The 22,368-nt window shown below is 41.5% G+C and overlaps 1 protein-coding gene across 1 annotated transcript in view; it reads right to left on the reverse strand.

Moving 5' to 3' along the window:
* The window catches only part of PWP1 (PWP1 homolog, endonuclein), a 229,293-nt gene that overhangs the window by 135,722 nt on the left and 71,203 nt on the right, over positions 1-22,368 (reverse strand). The window contains exons 7-9 of the mRNA XM_053718754.1: positions 22,000-22,130; positions 20,695-20,768; positions 4,567-4,663 (exon numbers count right to left, since the gene is read on the reverse strand). Of these exons, the coding sequence (XP_053574729.1) occupies positions 4,567-4,663; positions 20,695-20,768; positions 22,000-22,130 (302 nt within the window). The remainder of the gene's footprint in view (positions 1-4,566; positions 4,664-20,694; positions 20,769-21,999; positions 22,131-22,368) is intronic.

The following is a 22,368-nucleotide window of genomic DNA, read 5'->3' on the forward strand; positions in this document are numbered from 1 at the left end:
GGCAAAGAGCCCAGCAAAGCTGGTCACATGATCCCTCCTAGGCTCCGCCTACCCCAGTCATTCGACCGACGTTAAGGAGGAATATTTGCATAGGAGAAACCATATGGTACCGTGGTGACTGTAGTTAAAGAAAATAAATTATCAGACCTGATTAAAAAAACCAGGGCGGGCCGTGGACCGGACACACCGTTGGAGAAAGTAATTTATCAGGTAAACATAAATTCTGTTTTCTCCAACATAGGTGTGTCCGGTCCACGGCGTCATCCTTACTTGTGGGAACCAATACCAAAGCTTTAGGACACGGATGAAGGGAGGGAGCAAATCAGGTCACCTAAATGGAAGGCACCACGGCTTGCAAAACCTTTCTCCCAAAAATAGCCTCAGAAGAAGCAAAAGTATCAAACTTGTAAAATTTGGTAAAAGTGTGCAGTGAAGACCAAGTCGCTGCCCTACATATCTGATCAACAGAAGCCTCGTTCTTGAAGGCCCATGTGGAAGCCACAGCCCTAGTGGAATGAGCTGTGATTCTTTCGGGAGGCTGCCGTCCGGCAGTCTCATAAGCCAATCTGATGATGCTTTTAATCCAAAAAGAGAGAGAGGTAGAAGTTGCTTTTTGCCCTCTCCTTTTACCGGAATAAACAACAAACAAGGAAGATGTTTGTCTAAAATCCTTTGTAGCATCTAAATAGAATTTTAGAGCGCGAACAACATCCAAATTGTGCAACAAACGTTCCTTCTTTGAAACTGGTTTCGGACACAGAGAAGGTACGATAATCTCCTGGTTAATGTTTTTATTAGAAACAACTTTTGGAAGAAAACCAGGTTTAGTACGTAAAACCACCTTATCTGCATGGAACACCAGATAAGGAGGAGAACACTGCAGAGCAGATAATTCTGAAACTCTTCTAGCAGAAGAAATTGCAACCTGTGGAACCTCCCCCTTGGGGGAAGTCCCTTGAATTCCAGAAGATAACCTTGGGAGACTATTTCTAGCGCCCAAGGATCCAGAACATCTCTTGCCCAAGCCTGAGCGAAGAGAGAGAGTCTGCCCCCCACCAGATCCGGTCCCGGATCGGGGGCCAACATTTCATGCTGTCTTGGTAGCAGTGGCAGGTTTCTTGGCCTGCTTACCCTTGTTCCAGCCTTGCATTGGTCTCCAAGCTGGCTTGGCTTGAGAAGTATTACCCTCTTGCTTAGAGGACGTAGCACTTTGGGCTGGTCCGTTTCTACGAAAGGGACGAAAATTAGGTTTATTTTTTGCCTTGAAAGGCCGATCCTGAGGAAGGGCGTGGCCCTTACCCCCAGTGATATCAGAGATAATCTCTTTCAAGTCAGGGCCAAACAGCGTTTTCCCCTTGAAAGGAATGTTAAGTAGCTTGTTCTTGGAAGACGCATCAGCCGACCAAGATTTCAACCAAAGCGCTCTGCGCGCCACAATAGCAAACCCAGAATTCTTAGCCGCTAACCTAGCCAATTGCAAAGTGGCGTCTAGGGTGAAAGAATTAGCCAATTTGAGAGCATTGATTCTGTCCATAATCTCCTCATAAGGAGGAGAATCACTATCGACCGCCTTTATCAGCTCATCGAACCAGAAACATGCGGCTGTAGCGACAGGGACAATGCATGAAATTGGTTGTAGAAGGTAACCCTGCTGAACAAACATCTTTTTAAGCAAACCTTCTAATTTTTTATCCATAGGATCTTTGAAAGCACAACTATCCTCTATGGGTATAGTGGTGCGTTTGTTTAAAGTGGAAACCGCTCCCTCGACCTTGGGGACTGTCTGCCATAAGTCCTTTCTGGGGTCGACCATAGGAAACAATTTTTTAAATATGGGGGGAGGGACGAAAGGAATACCGGGCCTTTCCCATTCTTTATTAACAATGTCCGCCACCCGCTTGGGTATAGGAAAAGCTTCTGGGAGCCCCGGCACCTCTAGGAACTTGTCCATTTTACATAGTTTCTCTGGGATGACCAACTTGTCACAATCATCCAGAGTGGATAATACCTCCTTAAGCAGAATGCGGAGATGTTCCAACTTAAATTTAAATGCAATCACATCAGGTTCAGCTTGTTGAGAAATGTTCCCTGAATCAGTAATTTCTCCCTCAGACAAAACCTCCCTGGCCCCATCAGACTGGGTTGGGGGCCCTTCAGAAATATTGTTATCAGCGTCGTCATGCTCTTCAGTATCTAAAACAGAGCAGTCGCGCTTACGCTGATAAGGGTTCATTTTGGCTAAAATGTTTTTGACAGAATTATCCATTACAGCCGTTAATTGTTGCATAGTAAGGAGTATTGGCGCGCTAGATGTACTAGGGGCCTCCTGAGTGGGCAAGACTCGTGTAGACGAAGGAGGGAATGATGCAGTACCATGCTTACTCCCCTCACTTGAGGAATCAACTTGGGCATCATTGTCATTATCACATAAATCACATTTATTTAAATGAATAGGAATTCTGGCTTCCCCACATTCAGAACACAGTCTATCTGGTAGTTCAGACATGTTAAACAGGCATAAACTTGATAACAAAGTACAAAAAACGTTTTAAAATAAAACCGTTACTGTCACTTTAAATTTTAAACTGAACACACTTTATTACTGCAATTGCGAAAAAACATGAAGGAATTGTTCAAAATTCACCAAATTTTCACCACAGTGTCTTAAAGCCTTAAAAGTATTGCACACCAAATTTGGAAGCTTTAACCCTTAAAATAACGGAACCGGAGCCGTTTTGAACTTTAACCCCTTTACAGTCCCTGGTATCTGCTTTGCTGAGACCCAACCAAGCCCCAAGGGGAATACGATACCAAATGACGCCTTCAGAAAGTCTTTTCTAAGTATCAGAGCTCCTCTCACATGCGACTGCATGCCATGCCTCTCAAAAACAAGTGCGCAACACCGGCGCGAAAATGAGGCTCTGCCTATGCTTTGGGAAAGCCCCTAAAGAATAAGGTGTCTAAAACAGTGCCTGCCGATATTATTATATCAAAATACCCAGATAAAATGATTCCTCAAGGCTAAATATGTGTTAATAATGAATCGATTTAGCCCAGAAAAAGTCCACAGTCTTAATAAGCCCTTTTTGAAGCCCTTATTTACGATCGTAATAAACATGGCTTACCGGATCCCATAGGGAAAATGACAGCTTCCAGCATTACATCGTCTTGTTAGAATGTGTCATACCTCAAGCAGCAAAAGTCTGCACACTGTTCCCCCAACTGAAGTTAATTGCTCTCAACAGTCCTGTGTGGAACAGCCATGGATTTTAGTGACGGTTGCTAAAATCATTTTCCTCATACAAACAGAAATCTTCATCTCTTTTCTGTTTCTGAGTAAATAGTACATACCAGCACTATTTTAAAATAACAAACTCTTGATTGAATAATAAAAACTACAGTTAAACACTAAAAAACTCTAAGCCATCTCCGTGGAGATGTTGCCTGTACAACGGCAAAGAGAATGACTGGGGTAGGCGGAGCCTAGGAGGGATCATGTGACCAGCTTTGCTGGGCTCTTTGCCATTTCCTGTTGGGGAAGAGAATATCCCACAAGTAAGGATGACGCCGTGGACCGGACACACCTATGTTGGAGAAAGAGAGGCAATTCTTATTTCTTCTTTAACATTCCTGTTTTGTTGTCTAATAGCCATCTAAAATTATGGAGTCTTGTATTTTAGAACTACAGGAATTTTTACCAGGCAGCAACCACCCAAAAGTATGACAAATAGACTGCCATATATTATTTAAACATTGCACTAAATGCTAGAGCATAAAATGGGACACTTTTTAATGTGTGAACGTTCAGCTCTGGACCCGCCAAAAAAAATTACTACGGTCTCTGAAATGGACAGATATTATTCAAGGAAAAACATTTTTGTAGTGAGCAGAGAATTTCATTATTTTGTACTGGTGGACACAGCAGTGTGAAAAATTATAACAGCAGCAAACAACAACACAAACATACTATTCAAAATAGCATTCCTAAAAAAACAAAAAAAAACTTGTAGTTAAAAGGAAGATTAAACACTAAATAAAATGCTTGATAGAAAGATGCATTCTAAGAAAAGATTAGTCTGAGAATAACACGTAGATGTGTTTTTAAAGTTTTGTTAGCTGTTTATTTATAAAATAAGTGTTAATTTTTAGTGTCTATAAAACAATGGGAGATACCATGTTGTAACTTAGGTTACCTTCTCTGCTGTGGCCAGTAAGGGACAGTTCTAAATAGGTCACTAGTGTGTGCAACCTATGTCTGTGTGGAATATAACAGTGTTCCACGCTTCCATTTCTAACAGGAACTGAAAAACTCACAATTTCAGAAAGGAATTACAGGAAAAGGAGACAAAATAAAAAATTTAATATTGCAGATTTTTTTTAGATATATACGATTTATCATTTTATATTACCATATCAAAATGTTTAATATCCCTTTAATAAAACATTGTGATGGTTGAATATTTGGCAAAGATTGAAAGTTTCAAGAACAGACATGCAATATCATGACTAAGGCAATTTATTGATTAATTGCACAAACCTGTGAAACCATTTCCATACAACACGTACCTTATCTGTGTGCAATGTAAGGTTGGCAGCAGGTTTTCCCAAAGTCATATCCCAAAGAATAACAGTATTGTCTGCAGACGCACTGGCTAATACGTTTCTGTAAATACATTAAAAAATATAAAAAAATGATGCTTACCCGATAAAATTATTTCTTCAAGATGTGGCGAGTCCACGGGTTCATTTTAATTATTGTTGGGAATAACACTCCTCGCCAGCAGGAGGAGGCAAAGAGCACCACAGCAAAAACTTAAATTATGCTTATCTGATAATTTTATTCTCTTCAGATGGAAAGAGTCCACAGCTGCATTCATTACTTTTGGGAATTCAGAACTTGGCCACCAGGAGGAGGCAAAGACACCCCAGCCAAAGGCTTAAATACCTCTCCCACTTCCCTCATCCCCCAGTCATTCTGCCAAGGAACAGTAGAAGAAATATCAGGGTGAAAAGGTGCCAGAAGAACAAAAATAACAGACACCCCATAAAAAAATAGGGGCGGGGAGCTGTGGATTCTTTCCATCTGAAGAAAAGAAAATTATCAGGTAAGCATAATTTAAGTTTTTCTTCATAAATGGAAAGAGTCCACAGCTGCATTCATTACTTTTGGGAAAACAATACCCAAGCTATAGAGGATACTGAATGTAAAAATGGGAGGATACAAGAGGCGGCCCATTCTGAGGGCACCAGTCCTGAAAATCCCCAACAAAATCCTGCTTCGTCTGAAGCCGAGAACAACTTTGAAGAAAAAAAAAAAAGAAAAAAGCCCAAGGGCACTGACCCGCAGATAGTCCACAGCCTTGCTAGAGACCGCAGGAACTAGACTTGACTGAGTCAACCGCCTCCAAGAGACACCATCCCCAGCAGTCGGTATCCAAACACACCCCTTACTAAAGAAAGGGAACAGACTACCGTATGGTTCCACAAAGAAGAAAAGGCACGGAGAAAACAGGATTGTACTTGTAAAACGTGGCTAATCCCCCTTAAGGGACTCAAGGCGCTGTTCATTTTATCAACCTCGAAAGGAGGAAAGGCTGAGTAGACCTTGCCGGGGATCGAACTTGCAACCCTCAGTTTGCTACAGTGCAGAGTAGCCACAGTGAATTAGTATGCTGACTAGCTTCCCGCTAGCATAAGGAACTTGAAAAAAAAAAAAAAAAACTAAAAAGGGCACGAGTCCTAAATAAAAACAGAGAGAAAAAAACAGAGAAACCAGGTCAGGCTAACAAAGACCCAACCAGTCTCATAGAAGCAAGGGGAGGCAACGCCCAGACCCCAGAAATACAGAAACCACGGGATAAGGCCGGGAGTCTGAAACAGAGAGAGGATCTTCCTCTAACACAGTGCAACCGCACTCTAGGAGCAACTGAAGACAAAGGTCCCCAAGTCGCAAAAAGGTATCTCAGAATACCGAAATATTCAGAACGAACCTCGTGCAGCAAGCTCAGATAGGTCTCACAAACACCACCTGAAGCAAAAACACTGCACGCTGCAGTCATCTAAAAAGGACTCTGAAACTTAAATACTTGCAGGGCAATTAGAAAGCAGCTGAAGGTAGGATCCTTCAGATTGCTAAGTATCCACTAACCAGCGGATAACGTCGCAGGCTATCTAAGAGCCACCAGTCCTTCCCACAAATCTTGAATGTGGAGAAAGGAGAAACCTGAAAAAGGCTTACTGTTTTTCAAATGCTCCGATCCTGCTCCAACACCAGACCAGTCCAAGCGACAGACATTTCTGATAGACAGGGGGACAAAAAGACCCTAACCACAAGCCCCCAGGGAATGGAAAGAAAAAGGGGACACTCACCCACCCCAACAAAGCTGCTTGAATGGACCCTGTATTAGAAGATCCTGCCTCATTGGCAGTGTCCATGGTGGAACAGCTGACATGTCCACTAGGTCTGCATACCAAGTCCTGCGTGGCCACGCAGGCGCTATCAGAATTACCGAGGCCTTCTCCTGTTTGATTCTGGCTACCAGCCGAGGGAGAAGGGGAAACGATGGAAAGACATAGGCCAGATTGAAGGACCAAGGCGCTACTAGAGCATCTATCAATGCCGCCTTGGGATCCCTGGACCTGTAAAGAGGAAGCTTGGTGCTCTGACGGGACGCCATCAGATCCAACGCCGGAATGCCCCAAAGCTGAATCAGCTGAGCAAATACCTCCGGGTGGAGTTCCCACTCCCCCGGGTGAAAAGTCTGATGACTTCGGAAATCAGCTTTCCAGTTGTCTACTCCTGGGATGTGAATTGCAGATATGTGACAAGAGTGATCCTCCGCCCACCTGATTATCTTGGTTACTTCCTTCATCGCTAAGGAACTCTTTGTTCCTCCCTGATGATTGATGTATGCTACAGTCGTGATGTTGTCAGACTGAAATATGATGAACTTGGCCGCCGCTAGCTGAGGCCAAGCCTGGAGCGTATTGAATATCGCTCTCAGTTCCAAAATGTTTATCGGGAGAAGAGACTCTTCCCGAGACCATAGGCCCTGAGCTTTCAGGGAGCCCCAGACCGCGCCCCAGCCTATCAGACTGGCGTCGGTCGTTACAATGATCCACTCTGGTCTGCGGAAGCACATTCCCTGAGACAACCACCAGAGAAGAGAATCTCTGGTGTTCTGGTCCAGTTGGATTTGCATAAACTCCATTCCACTGCTTGAGCATGCACAATTGCAGTGGCCTGAGATGAATTTGAGCAAAAGGAACTATGTCCATTGCTGCTACCATTAATCCGATTACCTCCATGCACTGAGCTACAGATGGCCGAGGAATGGATTGAAGAGCTCGGCAAGTGCTGAGAAGCTTTAACCTTCTGACCTCCGTCAGAAATATTTTCATTTCTACCGAGTCTATTAATGTCCCCAGAAAGGGAACCCTTGTGAGTGGGGACAGAGAACTTTTTTCGGTGTTCACTTTCCACCCGTGAGACCTTAGAAAGGCCAGAACAATTTCTGTATGAGCCTTGGCTATGAGAAAAGACGACGCCTGTATTAAGATGTCGTCCAGATAGGGTGCTACTGCAATGCCCCGCTGTCTTAGGACTGCCAGAAGGGACCCTAGCACCTTTGTGAAAATTCTTGGAGCGGTGGCCAACCCGAAGGGAAGGGCCACGAACTGGTAATGCTTGTCCAGAAAAGCGAACCTTAGGAACTGATGGTGATCTTTTGTGGATAGGAATATGAAGGTACGCATACTTTAAATCCACGGTAGTCATATATTGACCTTCCTGGATCATTGGTAAGATTGTCCGAATGGTCTCCATCTTGAAGGATGGAACTCTGAGGAATTTGTTTAGAATTTTTAGATCCAGAATTGGTCTGAAAGTTCCTTCCTTTTTGGGAACTACAAACAGGTTTGAGTAAAATCCCAGTCCTTGTTCTGTAGTTGGGACTGGATATATCACTCCCATCTTGAGTAGATCTTCTACACAGCGTAAGAACGCCTCTTTCTTTGTCGTGTCTGAAGACAGACGAGAAATGTGGAACCTTCCCCTTGGAGGAGAGTCCTTGAATTCTAGAAGATATCCCTAAGCAACTATCTCTAATGCCCAGGGATCGGGAACATCTCTTGCCCAAGCCTGAGCAAAGAGAGAGAGTCTGCCCCCTACCAGATCCGGTCCCGGATCGGGGGCTACCCCTTCATGCGGTCTTAGTAGCAGCTGCAGGCTTCTTGGCCTGTTTACCCTTGTTCCAGCCCTGCAAAGGCTTCCAGGTTGCCTTGGGCTGTGGAGAGTTACCCTCTTGCTTTGCGGTCGCAGAGGGTGAAGCAGGACCGCTCCTGAAGTTGCGAAAGGAACGAAAATTAGCCTTATTTTTAGCCTTAAAAGGCCTGTCTTGCGGGAGGGCATGGCCCTTTCCCCCAGTGATATCCGAAATAATCTCTTTCAACTCGGGCCCGAAAAGGGTCTTCCCTTTGAAAGGAATATTCAGTAGCTTTGTCTTAGACGACACATCGGATGACCATGATTTAAGCCAAAGCGCTCTGCGCGCCATGATAGCAAAACCAGAATTTTTCACCGCTAACTTAGCTAATTGTAAGGCGGCATCTGTGATAAAAGAATTAACCAGCTTTAGAGCCTTAATTCTATCCATAATTTCGTCATATGAGGTCTCAGTCTGGAGCGACTCCTCCAGCGCCTCAAACCAGAAAGCCGCTGCAGTAGTTACCGGAATAATGCAGGCAATAGGCTGGAGAAGGAAACCTTGTTGAACGAATATTTTCTTTAGTAAACCTTCTAATTTTTTATCCATAGGATCTTTGAACGCACAACTGTCTTCAATTGGTATGGTTGTGCGCTTGGCTAGTGTTGAAACTGCCCCCTTTACCTTAGGGACCGCCTGCCACGCGTCCCACCTAGGATCAGTAATGGGGAACATTTTCTTAAAGATAGGGGGGGGAACAAAGGGTACACCTGGTCTCTCCCACTCCCTATCCACAATATCCGCCACCCTCTTAGGGATCGGAAATGCATCAGTGTATACAGGGACTTCTAGATATTTGTCCATTTTGCACAATTTCTCTGGGACCACCATGGGGTCGCAATCATCTAGCGTAGCTAATACCTCCTTAAGCAGCACGCGGAGATGTTCCAGCTTAAATTTAAACGCTAAGGAATCTGAATCTGCCCGCTGAGAAACTTTTCCAGTGTCAGAAATTTCTCCCTCGGACAGCACATCCCTCACCGACACTTCAGAGTGTTGTGAGGGTACCACAGATAAATCCTCCAAAGCTTCTGATTGCTCATACTCTGTTCACTTTCTGCTAGAGAGTAAATAGTACAAACCGGCACTATTTAAAAATAATAAACTTTTGATTGAAGATATAAAAACTACAAATCTAACACCACATTCACTTTACCCTCCCGTGGAGATGCTACTTGTTAGAGCGGCAAAGAGAATGACTGGGGGGGCGGAGCCAGAGGGGGAGCTATATGGACAGCTTTGCTGTGTGCTCTCTTTGCCACTTCCTGTAGAGAATGAGAATATCCCACAAGTAAGGATGAATCCGTGGACTGGATACACCTTGCAAGAGAAAAAGAGCCCTGAGACTCTTAAGTCCCACATGTCTCTCCCAAACCTGTGCCTGCGAGCATGTCATAGTACAACACCTATCCCATGAGTGAACTATCCGCTTACATTATAATAAACAGGAATTCTTAAGTGTTCCTCTCCCATACAAAGGAAAAACAGCACTTACCTGTTATGCTGTCTGACATGACGACAGCTTCTAATATTAGAGGACACATTCTCCTCACAGCGACTAGGATAACATTGATAGCCAAGTAACTAACTTAGATATCTAAGGTTAGGGCAGCCTAGGTAGAGAAACCGAGCAAGCACCACTTTGCAAGTTCTCCACCTCTTAAAAGCCACCACAGCTCGACTGCAAAGACTAACGTGGGCTAGATTATACCCTGCTGCTTGATTGAAGTCTCAATCTTCTTTAAAAATATAATTTTAATTACACACTAAAAATTCACCTCCTCTATGCACGTAGAGGCAAAGAGAATGACTGGGGTTTATGGGTAGGGAAGTGATACTTAAGAGTTTTTGCTGTGGTGCTCTTTGCCTCCTCCTGCTGGCGAGGAGTGTTATTCCCAACAGTAATTAAGATGAACCCGTGGACTCACCACATCTTTAGAAGAAAGTCATTCTAAAACCATGACTTATTAAAATAAAAAAGTTATTCTAACATAGTTGAGAGCAAGTCAATATAATAAAATATTTTATACTGAATGTTTCTAAGAAAATTAAGTGTTATTGGATGTTCCATAAGGGTTTACTACTTTACTTCATTGTTTCACGAAAGACAAAAACAAAGAAAGAAATGCACAAAGCCTAGGGCATAATCCGCAGGAAACAGGTATCACCAAAGCAATGCCTCATACAATAAATAAGCAAAAGCAAGCGAAGCGTTTGTAAATCCCTCACAAGCTGTCTTACAGAAAGACCAAATCAAGAATTCCAGGATAAATTGTAAATACAAAGTAATGTTAAGGCTAATCAATTGCTGTTGGGGGGGGGGAAGTTTTCTCTTTGCAATCTCTCTTTCAAAACTCTTAAAGGGATAGTGTTTTTAAGAAATGCATAAAAATGAGCAACATTTACACATTGAAAATATCTTTGCTTGATAACATTATTTATTATGTACTTTGTACTAATCCTCACTGTCCAATAAAGAAAATTCACACAGCAATATCTTTGGAAAGGAACAAATCTGACCGACAAAGGTAAGTTTATTTGGTAGAAACGAATGCCTTTAAAATGTTAAATGTATTTGTAAATGCCCCTTTTAACCCCTTCGCTACCAGGAATTTCAGAGAAAAACTTGAGCAAGATACAGAAGAATTTTTAGCATTTTTGTTTTCACTCCATTTAAACCTTGTTTTTTTATTTACCTATCAAAACTATAAAACATATTAATAGACAATACAAGGTATTGATCTAGAATCATTTTGGTATATTTCATGCCACCATTTCACCTCCAAATGCGATCATATAACAAAAAATGTTAAAGGGACACTCAGGTCAAATTAAACTTTAATGAGTCAGATAGAGCATGCAATTTTAAACAACTTTCCAATTTTCTTCCATTTAAAAAATGTGCACAGTCTTTTATATTTACACTTTTTGAGTTCCCAGTTCCTACTGAGCATGTGCAAGAATTCACAGAATCTACGTATATGCATTTGTGATTGGCTGATGGCTGTCACATGGTACAGGGGGAGTGGAAATATACATAACTTTGAAATTTGTTAGAAAAAAAATCTACTGCTCATTTGAAGTTCAGAGTAAGTGATATTGTATTGTGTTTTTATCATGCATTTGTTGATTATGCAAATCTACTATATTTACTGGTCCTTAAACTTTTTCACAAACTTTGGGTTTCTCACTGAAATTATTTACATACCGCTTTGTGCAGTCATAACACAAATAATTGTAAAGCTTTTCTGGGATCCCTTTTGTTCAGAAATAGCAGACATGCTTGGCTTTGCAATTAGTTTTTGGCAATTAGAAGGCTGCTAATTGCAACTGCACAGCACACTTCTAAAATTACAGGCAGTGAAGGGGTTAATTAGTTACCTGGTAGCATTTTTATTCAGGGATTACCCTCACGCCTGACACTTCCCATCTCACTGATCCCTTGTTCTGACGAAAACTCCAAGATGACGTCACTTCCGGAGACTCTTCCATTTTCATTGTTTTTGTCTGTGTCTGAGGGCTTTGCCCCCCCTTGAACCCCCCAGGCAGAGACAAAATAGATATTAAATATAGGCGATTACAGTCACATCTGATTGGCACGTGTCTCTGCGAGGGACAGGATGCACAACTAATAAGATGTAATGGATTCAATGGATTCACCAGAAGTGACGTCATCTTGGAGTTTTCAATTTCTTGGAGTTTGACAGAACACCCTCCCAAACAGCATTCTCCCCCACACACACACCCACACTTCTAACCACCACTTTAGGCACTGGCAGACAGTCATCGGTATAATATTTTTAAAATAAATTAATTTTAGTTAGTTATTTATTTTCTGGAGTGTATGATATCCCCTTACCCTCCCACCTCACTAATTCCCTACCAAACAGCTCTCTAACCCTCCCCCTATGCATTGGGTGAGCCAATAACATGAGGCATATATGTGCAGCCACCAATCAGCAGCTCCTTGGCCTACCTAGGAATCCTTTTTCAACAAAGAATACCAAAATAACAAAACAAATATCAGAAGTAAATTGTAAAGTTGTGTAAAATCACATGCTCTATCTGAATCATGAAAGAAAACAATTGGGTTTTATGTCATTTTAACTAGAGCACAGGTGAAATAATCAGCCAATTGGTAACCATGGTTATTAACCTGTTCTCACCAATCAGTTGATATAATGAATATCTGGCCTGTTAAGGGTCATTGGCACTGGATTTGGGAAGCACTACCCTAAAATGACCACAAGGCAAATTCCATAACAATTTATCAAAACGCTGCAAATTGTCTATCGCAGCTACTTGATTTGCAGCATTATGAAAACCTAGGTTTATAAATTTAGCTTTTTGACTTCTTTAGGGAGTTTGGGACTATTTATATATTTATTTTTAAAGGCAAGGGGCTTTTTATGTTTCTTTAAGTGCTGCTTGTACTGGTGATTGTAGAGCCCAATCATACAACCAACCATTTAAATACAAAATTAAATAGCACTTAAATAAAGTATTAATGCTTTCTACGTTCTTTATTTTGCCTGTTTTCTCTGTGTTTTACCTCTGAAAATTATGCTCTTTCCACAATCCCAGAAGCTGATGTGCACATGCTACACAGTGACTGCTTAGTTCAGTTCAGAATTTCATTAACATCTCACCCGTGATTGGTCACAGAAAAGTAGATAAAGAAAAACTTTCCTTGTACCTCTAAACTGCTCTTGATTTGCAAAACTCTACAAATTTCACAAACAAAACAGTTGAAAACTAAAAAAGGAAATTTATGCTTACCTGATAAATGTATTTCTTTTATGATACGACAAGTCCACGGATTTCATCCTTACTTATGGGATAACGCCTCCTGTTTAGCAGGAATTGGCAAAGAGCACCACAGCAGAGCTGTATATAGCTCCTCCCCTCCCTCCCACCTCCAGTCATTCGACCGAAGTTAGGAAGAGAAAGGAATAGCCAAGGTGCAGAGGTGACTGAAGTTTAACAAAAAATAAGAATAAAAACCTGTCTTAGAAAAACAGGGTGGGCCGTGGACTCGTCGTATCATAAAAGAAATAAATTTATCAGGTAAGCATAAATTTCCTTTTCTTTTACAAGATACGACGAGAACACGGATTTCATCCTTACTTATGGGATACAATACCAAAGCTATAGGACACAGATGAAAGGGAGGGACAAGACAGGAACCTAAACGGAAGGCACCACTGCTTGAAGAACCTTTCTCCCAAAAATAGCCTCAGAAGAAGCAAAAGTACCAAATTTGTAAAATTTGGAAAAAGTGTGAAAAGACGACCAAGTTGCAGCCTTGCAAATCTGTTCAACAGAAGCATAAATTTTTAAATGCCCATGAGGAAGCCACAGCCCTAGTAGAATGAGCCATAATTCTTTCAGGAGGCTGCTGTCCAGCAGTCTCATATGCCAGACAGATGATACCCTTTAGCCAAAAAGAAAGAGAGGTAGCCGTAGCTTTCTGGCCCCTATGCTTTCCAGAGAAAACAACAAATAATGAAGATGATTGACGAAATTCTTTAGTCGCCTGCAAGTAAAACTTCAGGGCACGGACCACATCCAAGTTATGTAACAGACGCTCCTTCTTAGAAGAAGGATTAGGACATAGTGAAGGAACAACAATTTCCTGATTAATATTCTTATTAGAAACCAGGTTTGGTACGTAAAACCACCTTATCAGAATGGAAGATAAGGTAAGGCGAGTACCATTGTAACGCTGAAAGTTCAGAAACTCTACGAGCAGAAGAAATAGCAACCAAAAATAACACCTTCCAAGATAACAACTTAATATCTATGGAATGCATGGGTTCAAACTGAGCCCCTTGAAGAACATTAAGAACTAAATTCAAACTCCAGGGTGGAGCAATTGGTCTAAACACAGGCTTAATTCTGGATAAAGCCTGACAAAAAGACTGAACGTCTGGAACATCTGCCAAACGTTTATGTAGTAAAATTGACAAAGCAGAAATGTGTCCCTTTAAGGAACTAGCTGATAATCCTTTCTCCAATCCTTCATGGAGAAAAAACAGAATTCTGGGAATCCTAACTCTACTCCATGAGTAGCCCTTGGATTCGCACCAATAAAGATATTTACGCCATATCTTATGGTAAATCTTTCTAGTAACAGGCTTACGTGCCTGAATCAAAGTATCAATGACCGAATCAGAGAACCCCCACTTAGATAGAATCAAGCGTTCAATTTCCAAGCAGTCAGTTGCAGAGAAACTAGATTTGGGTGTTGAAAGGCCCCTTAATTAGAAGGTCCTGCCTCAATGGAAGCTTCCACGTGGCAGAGAGGACATGTCCACTAGATCGGCATACCAGGTCCTGCGAGGCCACGCAGGCGCGATTAGAATTACTGAAGCCCTCTCCTGTTTGATCCGAGCAATCATCCGGGGAAGGAGAGCAAACGGTGGAAACACATAAGCTAGGTTGAACGACCAAGGCATCTATCAGTTCGGCCTGAGGATCCCTTGACCTGGATCCGTATCTTGGGAGCTTGGCACTCTGACGAGACGCCATCAGATTCAATTCCGGTCTGCCCCATCTGAGAATCAGGGCAGCAAAAACCTCCGGATGGAGTTCCCACTCCCCCGGATGAAACGTCTGTCTGCTTAAAAAGTCAGCTTCCCAGCTGTCCTCTCCTGGGATGTAGATTGCTGACAGATAGCAAGAGTGAGCCTCCGCCCACCGAATTATCTTGAATACTTCTGTCATCGCTGAGGAACTTCTTGTTCCTCCCAGATGATTGATGTAAGCCACAGTCGTGATGTTGTCCGACTGAAAACGGATGAATTTGGCCAAAGCCAACTGAGGCCAAGCCTGAAGCGCATTGAATATTGCTCTCAATTCCAGAATATTGATTGGAAGAAGAGACTCTGACCGAGTCCACACACCCTGAGCCTTCAGGGAATTCCAGACTGCACCCCAACCTAGTAGGCTGGCGTCCCATGAGGGTCTGCGGAAGCACGTCCCTTGAGACAGATGATCCGGCAACAACCACCAAAGAAGAGAGTCCCTTGTCTCCTGATCCAGATCTATCCGAGGAGACAAATTCGCACAATCTCCATTCCACTGCCTGAGCATGCTCAGTTGTAGCGGTCTTAGATGAAAACGAGCAAATGGAATGATGTCCATTGCCGCCACCATCAATCCTATTAACTCCATGCACTGAGCCACTGATGGCCGAGGATTGGACTGAAGGGCTCGGCATGTATTCAGAATCTTTATCTTTCTGACCTCTGTCAAGAAAATTTTCATGGATATGGAATCTATCAGAGTTCCCAAGAAGGGAACCCATGTCTGCGGAATTAGTGAACTCTTTTCTAGATTCACCTTCCACCCGTGAGTCCTCAGAAAGGACAGAACCATGTCTGTATGAGACTTTGTCAGGTGGTAAGACGACGCCTGGATCAGAATATCGTCTAGATAAGGCGCCACTGCAATACCCTGCGGCCTGAGAACCGCCAGAAGGGACCCTAGAACCTTCGTGAAGATCCTGGGTGCTGTGGCCAACCCGAAGGGAAGAGCCACGAACTGAAAATGTTTGTCCAGGAAGGCAAACCTTAGGTACTGATGATGATCCTTGTGGATAGGAATATGAAGATATGCATCCTTCAAGTCCACGGTAGTCATATATTGACCCTCCTGGATCATTGGTAAAATTGTTTGAATAGTCTCCATCTTGAAGGATGGGACTCTGAGAAACTTGTTTAGACTCTTGAGATCTAAAATGGGTCTGAACGTTCCCTCTTTTTTGGGAACCACGAAAAGATTTTAGTAAAACCGCTGCCCCTGTTCCAGAATTGGAACGGGACAAATTAATCCCATAGTAGAGAGGACTCTTACACAGCGTAATAACGCCTCTCTTTATCTGGTCTACAGACAATCGTGAATGAAGAAACCTCCCCCTTGGGAGAGAATTTTTGAATTCCAGTTGATACCCTTGACACGATTTCCAGTGTCCAGGGGTCCTGAACATCTCTTACCCAAGCCTGGGCAAAAAGAGAAAGTCTGCCCCCTACCAGATCCGGTCTTGGGAGCAGCAGTGGGATTCTTGGGTTGTTTACCTTTGTTCCAAGCCTGGTTGGGTCTCCAGACAGTCTTGGCTTGCGCAAAATTCCCTTCCTCTTTGGCGGAAGAAGCAGCGGGGACTCCTTTGAAGTTCCGAAAGGAACGAAAAGTATTTTGTTTACCCCTCAGTTTAGCTGCTTTATCCTGAGGTAGGAGATGACCCTTACCTCCTGTAATGTCAGAAATAATTTCAAGTCAGGCCCGAATAGGGTTTTCCCTTTGAAAGGAATAGCCAAAAGCTTTGACTTAGATGACACATCAGCAGACCAAGACTTTAACCATAACGCTCTGCTCGCTAGAATAGCAAATCCGGCATTCTTAGCCGCCAACTTGGCAATCTGAAAGGCGGCGTCCGTAATAAAAGAATTAGCCAGCTTAAGCACCTTAATTCTATCCAGAATTTCCTCTAAAGGAGTCTCAGTCTTAAGAGAATCTTCTAAGGCATCAAACCAGAAAGCCGCAGCAGTGGTAACTGGTACAATGCAGGCTGTCGGTTGTAAAAGGAAACCCTGATGAATAAATAACTTTTTTAGAAGACCCTCCAATTTCTTATCCATAGGGTCTTTGAAAGCACAACTGTCCTCAATAGGAATAGTTGTACGTTTAGCCAGGATAGATATAGATCCCTCCACCTTAGGGACTGTTTGCCAAGAGTCCCGAATAATGTCAGATATGGGATAAATTTTCTTAAAATTAGGAGAAGGTGAGAACGGGATACCCGGTCTTTCCCATTCCCATGTAATAATATCAGAGATTCTCTTAGGAACCGGAAAAACATCAGAGTAAGTAGGCACCTCTAAGTATTTGTCCATCTTACACAATTTCTCTGGTAGTACCACAATTGAGTCACAGTCATCCAGAGTCGCTAAAACCTCCTGAAGCAACAGGCGGAGGTGTTCAAGCTTAAAGCTAAAGGACATGACGTCCGAGTCCGTCTGAGGCAACACATTTCCCGAATCAGAAAGTTCCCCCTCAGACAGAAGTTCCCTGACCCCCAAATCAGATCCCTGTGAGGGTACATCGGAAATATCCAACAAAGCATCAGAGGTCGTAGTATTCAAATTGACTTCTGTCCTGCTGCGTTTGCCCTGTAACACTGGTAACTTAGATAAAACCTCTGTAAGGGTAGATGACATGACTGCAGTCATATCCTGCAGAGTAAATGAAGTAGACGCGGTTGAAGAACCCGGCGTTGCTTGGGTGGGCGTCAGAGGTTGTGACGCATGGGGAGAGAGTAGCGGCATACCCTGATTCTCCTCAGAGTGAGAATCATCCTTAGACACACTTTCCTTAAAGAAAATCTGCCCTTTACATTGTAAGGCCCTTTCAGTACATGAGGGACAAAAAGTTAGAGGGGGTTCCACAATGGTATCTAAACACATAGAACAAGTAGTTTCCTCGAGTTCAGACATGTTAGACAGACTAGCAATAGCAATAATAGTCGTTCCTTATTTGAAATATTGAGCTCTGAAGTCAAATTACATAGACAAAATATTTGTACTAAAAAGTGTACTGCGCCTTTAAATAATAAAAGCGCAACAATTTTTCTGTTATCTTTAAAACAGCGTTTTTGTCAATAAAAGCTGTTCTAATGTGCCCACAATATCTTAACTGTATTGCATCAACTTACTTAGATGTATAAAAGGCAATATAATTCGATATAACAGTATAATAAAATCTCTTTATTTATTCAGGCCTCCTGCACCTTGCCACAGCTCTGCTGTGGCGCCTACCTGCCCCCGGAATACACTGCTGCTGTTTAAGAAGCCTTTAGAGCCCTGCGATAGGCAAAACAAGTTAGGCCCCACCGGAGCCCAGGACTTTGCTTCTATGCGATCCAGATGATACTGCGCGTCTGAGCGCGCGAAAATAGGCCCCCCCCCTTCCGTGGGCGTAACACTAGCCGTAATAGAGACCCGCATTGGTTAGAAAAAAAAACCCAAACATGTCGACTTTAATAAAATATAAGCCATGTGCCCCTCTTACACAAAATGTCGCACCAATATCAAGTCCAATTGCAAGACAAAAAACTGTACTCCCTCAGGTCAGACATATGTATAACAATGACCTTCAGCACCGCATCTCCCAGTGTTTAACCCCTACAGAGTAATCCTCATAACGTTCCCTCTTTTTAAATTAGACACATTTGGCAGTCAATACAAAAGGGAATTCCAGGTACACCATTATCATATATGTAGTGTATACTGCTTACCCCTCCCCAGATAGGGAATAATGTCAGCCTGTTCTGATGCATCAAGTCTCCCCAGAAACAAATGACTGAACATACCTCAATGCTGCTTGTAGCATGACACGGTTCTCTACACTGAAGAGGTCTCTTTATACTACCTTCAACTGCTCTGTGGGAACCAGCCTGGATCTTAGATAACATTTTGCTGAGATCATCAACATCAGGGCAGAAAATAAGATGTCTCCACTCCTCTTGGGAAGGTATAGACTGACTATTTCTCCCTGAGGAAAATAGTACTCACTGGCACCATTTTAAAATAAAAAAACTTGTTGATTGAAGAATCTAAAACTAACACCTCACTTTACCTCTTCCTATCACTAACACAGGCAAATAGAATGACTGGAGGTGAGAGGGAGGGGAGGAGCTATATACAGCTCTGCTGTGGTGCTCTTTGCCACTTCCTGCTAAACAGAAGGCGTTATCCCATAAGTAAGGATGAAATCCGTGGACTCGTCGTATCTTGTAAAAGAAATATGAACTTTCTATGCAGATAGATATTTTGCAATACTGTGCATGACTGCTTATATTTATTGTGTCTACATAAAATGGTTAACATCCTTTAAGTTTTTTTGTTGTTTTTTTTTTATATAAAACTTTTTTTATTATTTTTATTGCTATCATTTTTTAAATTAGTGCATTAAAGCTCCATTGATCTTTTTAACCAACAAATGTTTTAAGCCTATCCAGCTTTCACAAAGCTGCTTCTGATTTAAGTTTCCTTATTTCTAGGAAATGTTGTGACAATTATTTGTTGCCATTTGCTTGCATCACAGCATTAAAGACTAAATAGAACAATATGTTAGGTTCATACTTCAACATCTGCATGATCGCTGCTTCTTTACTAGATTTAATGGTCACAGCATGTAATTATAGTCTTTCAAAAGTAAAGTTGTATATAGAAGTATGGTAGTAAAGGGACACTAAAGTCAAAATAAAATTTTCAAGATTCATATAGAGCATGCAATTCTTATACTTTCCAATTTACTTCCATTATCAAATTGTGCGGTCCTTTTGTATGCACACTTTCTGAGGCACAAACTGCTACTGAGCATGTGCAAGAGTTCATAGTGTATACATTTATGAGTCTGTGATAGGCTAATGGCTGTCACATGATACAGGGGCAGACAAATAAAATTACATTTTTAAAACTGTCATTTAAAGGGATATGGTAATCAAATGTTGAAGCACTTGTAAGAGATGCAGAATAGCTGTAAAAGTGGACTAGAAAATATCACCTGGAAATCTCTATGCAAAAAAAAAAAAAAAAGATATTTTACCTCAAAATTTCCTAAGTATTCACACCCTACTGTAAAGAGAATGTAAGAAGCCAATCAGGCTGCTAGTCCCAGGACTTGCAAGGGAGCGTGCATCTAGCATGTACAGTCACGGTCATGTTATTTTCCTATTCAGTTTTTTCCAACTTGTAGCTGGACAGCAGCTGAAGTACAACACACCACAACCCACTCATGGAAAATTTGACATTGTCACTTAAAAGACTCCAAAAATAGGTTATTTGAATAAAAGAAAACTGGTGCACTGTGTAACCTTTTACTCAAATTGGTGTAAACAAGGACTCTAACAGGACATCAACATCAAACCAAGCATCAAGTAACTAGAGAGTGGTCCATGGTGCTAGAAGAGAGAAGTGCTCCCACCAATGGGCTGCAAGTACATATAACACAAATAATAATCTCTAGACAAAATGGGGTTGAATCATCAAGGGCCGAATGGCCCCTGGATCCCCGTTTCCACGCGAGACTTCAGGCTCGCCGGAAACAGCAGTTTAGAAGCAGCAGTCTTAAGACCACTGCTCCTTAACTGGTCCGCCGCATCTGAGTGGCGGACAGCAATCAACCCGATCAGATACAATCGGGTTGATTGACACAACCTGCTAGCGGCCAATATGCAGGGGGCGGCATTGCACAAGCAGTTCACCAGAACTGCTTGTGCAATGTTAAATGCTGACAGCGCTGTTATTATCGGTTATTTGTAGAGCGCCAACAGATTCCGCAGCGCTAGTTCTAGCACTCCTCTGTAACAAGGAAATACATCAAGCCTTCTACTGCACTGTATGATCTGCCAAAAGACATAAGCATTTACCGGATGTGTTTGTTCCATGAAATGTCTAAAACTGCATCAGAATGTCCTTCCTGAGTTTCTTCCGAGGATGCACCCTTTACAATGAAAAATGAAGAATTTTAGGATATAGTATGAGAGGGCAAGGATATCAGCCCAACTTAAACTGCAGAACCTTTAAAAACACTAAACAGGATTTTTCTAGAAGCAGAAAAAGTTCTGCTTTTCAGTCACTTCACCAAAGTCTAGTAAAACACCTTAAAAATTAAATGCAAATACATTCAACTATTATAAATGTTTTATTTTTATTTTTTTTTATTCCCCCCCCATTTAAAGAAAGAGATCAATATTTCCTAAAACATATTTCTCCAGTTGACAGATTGTGATTCAAAACTCATTTGCAACCATGGAAGTCAAACATTTGTTAATTTATTAAGCAGAGAAAATCTTTTTGACGGGTTGCTGTATAAACATGCACTGATATTTTACATTTTTCTATAGTAGCAAAGCATGTCATAGTTGCATTTAAGCAGAAATGGATTACCGACTTTAAGTCTTATTTACAGTTAGCACTTACACACCATCGCCATGAATGCACTAAACTGCACAGTTTCTGATTGGCAGGACTACATGTGTCCGAAAAAAAATGGATTTGCAAACTGCAGGATATAAAGTAGATTTCTAACGTTTAGATCATTTTTTATTTATAATTATTTGAAATATCATTCTATGCCTTGACCACCCTGACCAATTGGCAGCTTCTGGTAAACCATCAATTTCCATTTGTATTATAAAAATGACGTTTATCGGTTAGCACATGCAAGCAGACATTTTCAGAATACATGAAAAATTGGATTTTACACAATACTGTATTATTAAAGTACACACTTGTTCTCCTATGATAAACATCCTTAATGCTCTGTACAATGTAAAATACATAGTGTTTTGAATGTATTGCTTTGGGAGCTATAAAAAGGGAATATGTTTCAGTTCTTACAAGTATATTCTATAAATAAGATATGCTTTTCTTACTATGGAAAACCAGAAGTTGCCCATAAATCAGTGTTCTCAATATGTGAAGTCTTCAGAACAACACACACAGCTGAATTTCCCCAAATAGCAATACACATTTTTATAAAGTGTGCTGGTCTTCAAAATCAGAAATACAAATTACTGGATACTGCTCTGCAGCTGTAACATTTGCTTTCAATCTGTTTCCAATAAAGAATGGTAACTTCATCGGCATTTATAGTTAATTCTGGTATTGGTTTCAATTACGTACCAAATGTAACTGGCCCTCAGTGTGTTATTTTAATACCTAAAACTCACCTTTTTTGCTTTCTTTTTCTTCTTTTTAATTTGTTTGCTTCCAAGAGAAAAGGCAGGCTCTAGACAATCTACCATATCAAGATCCCACACATCAATTACTGAGGTCATGTTACCAACAGCAACATAATTTCCTAACAGGGGAAAAAAAACACACACAAGTCAGATGTCTCATGATAAAAAGGCTAAGAGGAGCCCCTCCTAAAGGTGTGTGCATATATATATATATATATATATATATATATATATATATATATATATATATATATATATATATATAAAGAAAAAAAGAACCAGCTACATATTTTTATGATATATATATTTATTATTGCCCCTGATTTTAAGAATGATTTCATGTACTGTGCATTACAT

This window comes from Bombina bombina, chromosome 6 (genome assembly GCF_027579735.1).
Source record: "Bombina bombina isolate aBomBom1 chromosome 6, aBomBom1.pri, whole genome shotgun sequence".
In the NCBI taxonomy this organism is placed as follows: Eukaryota; Metazoa; Chordata; class Amphibia; order Anura; family Bombinatoridae; genus Bombina; species Bombina bombina.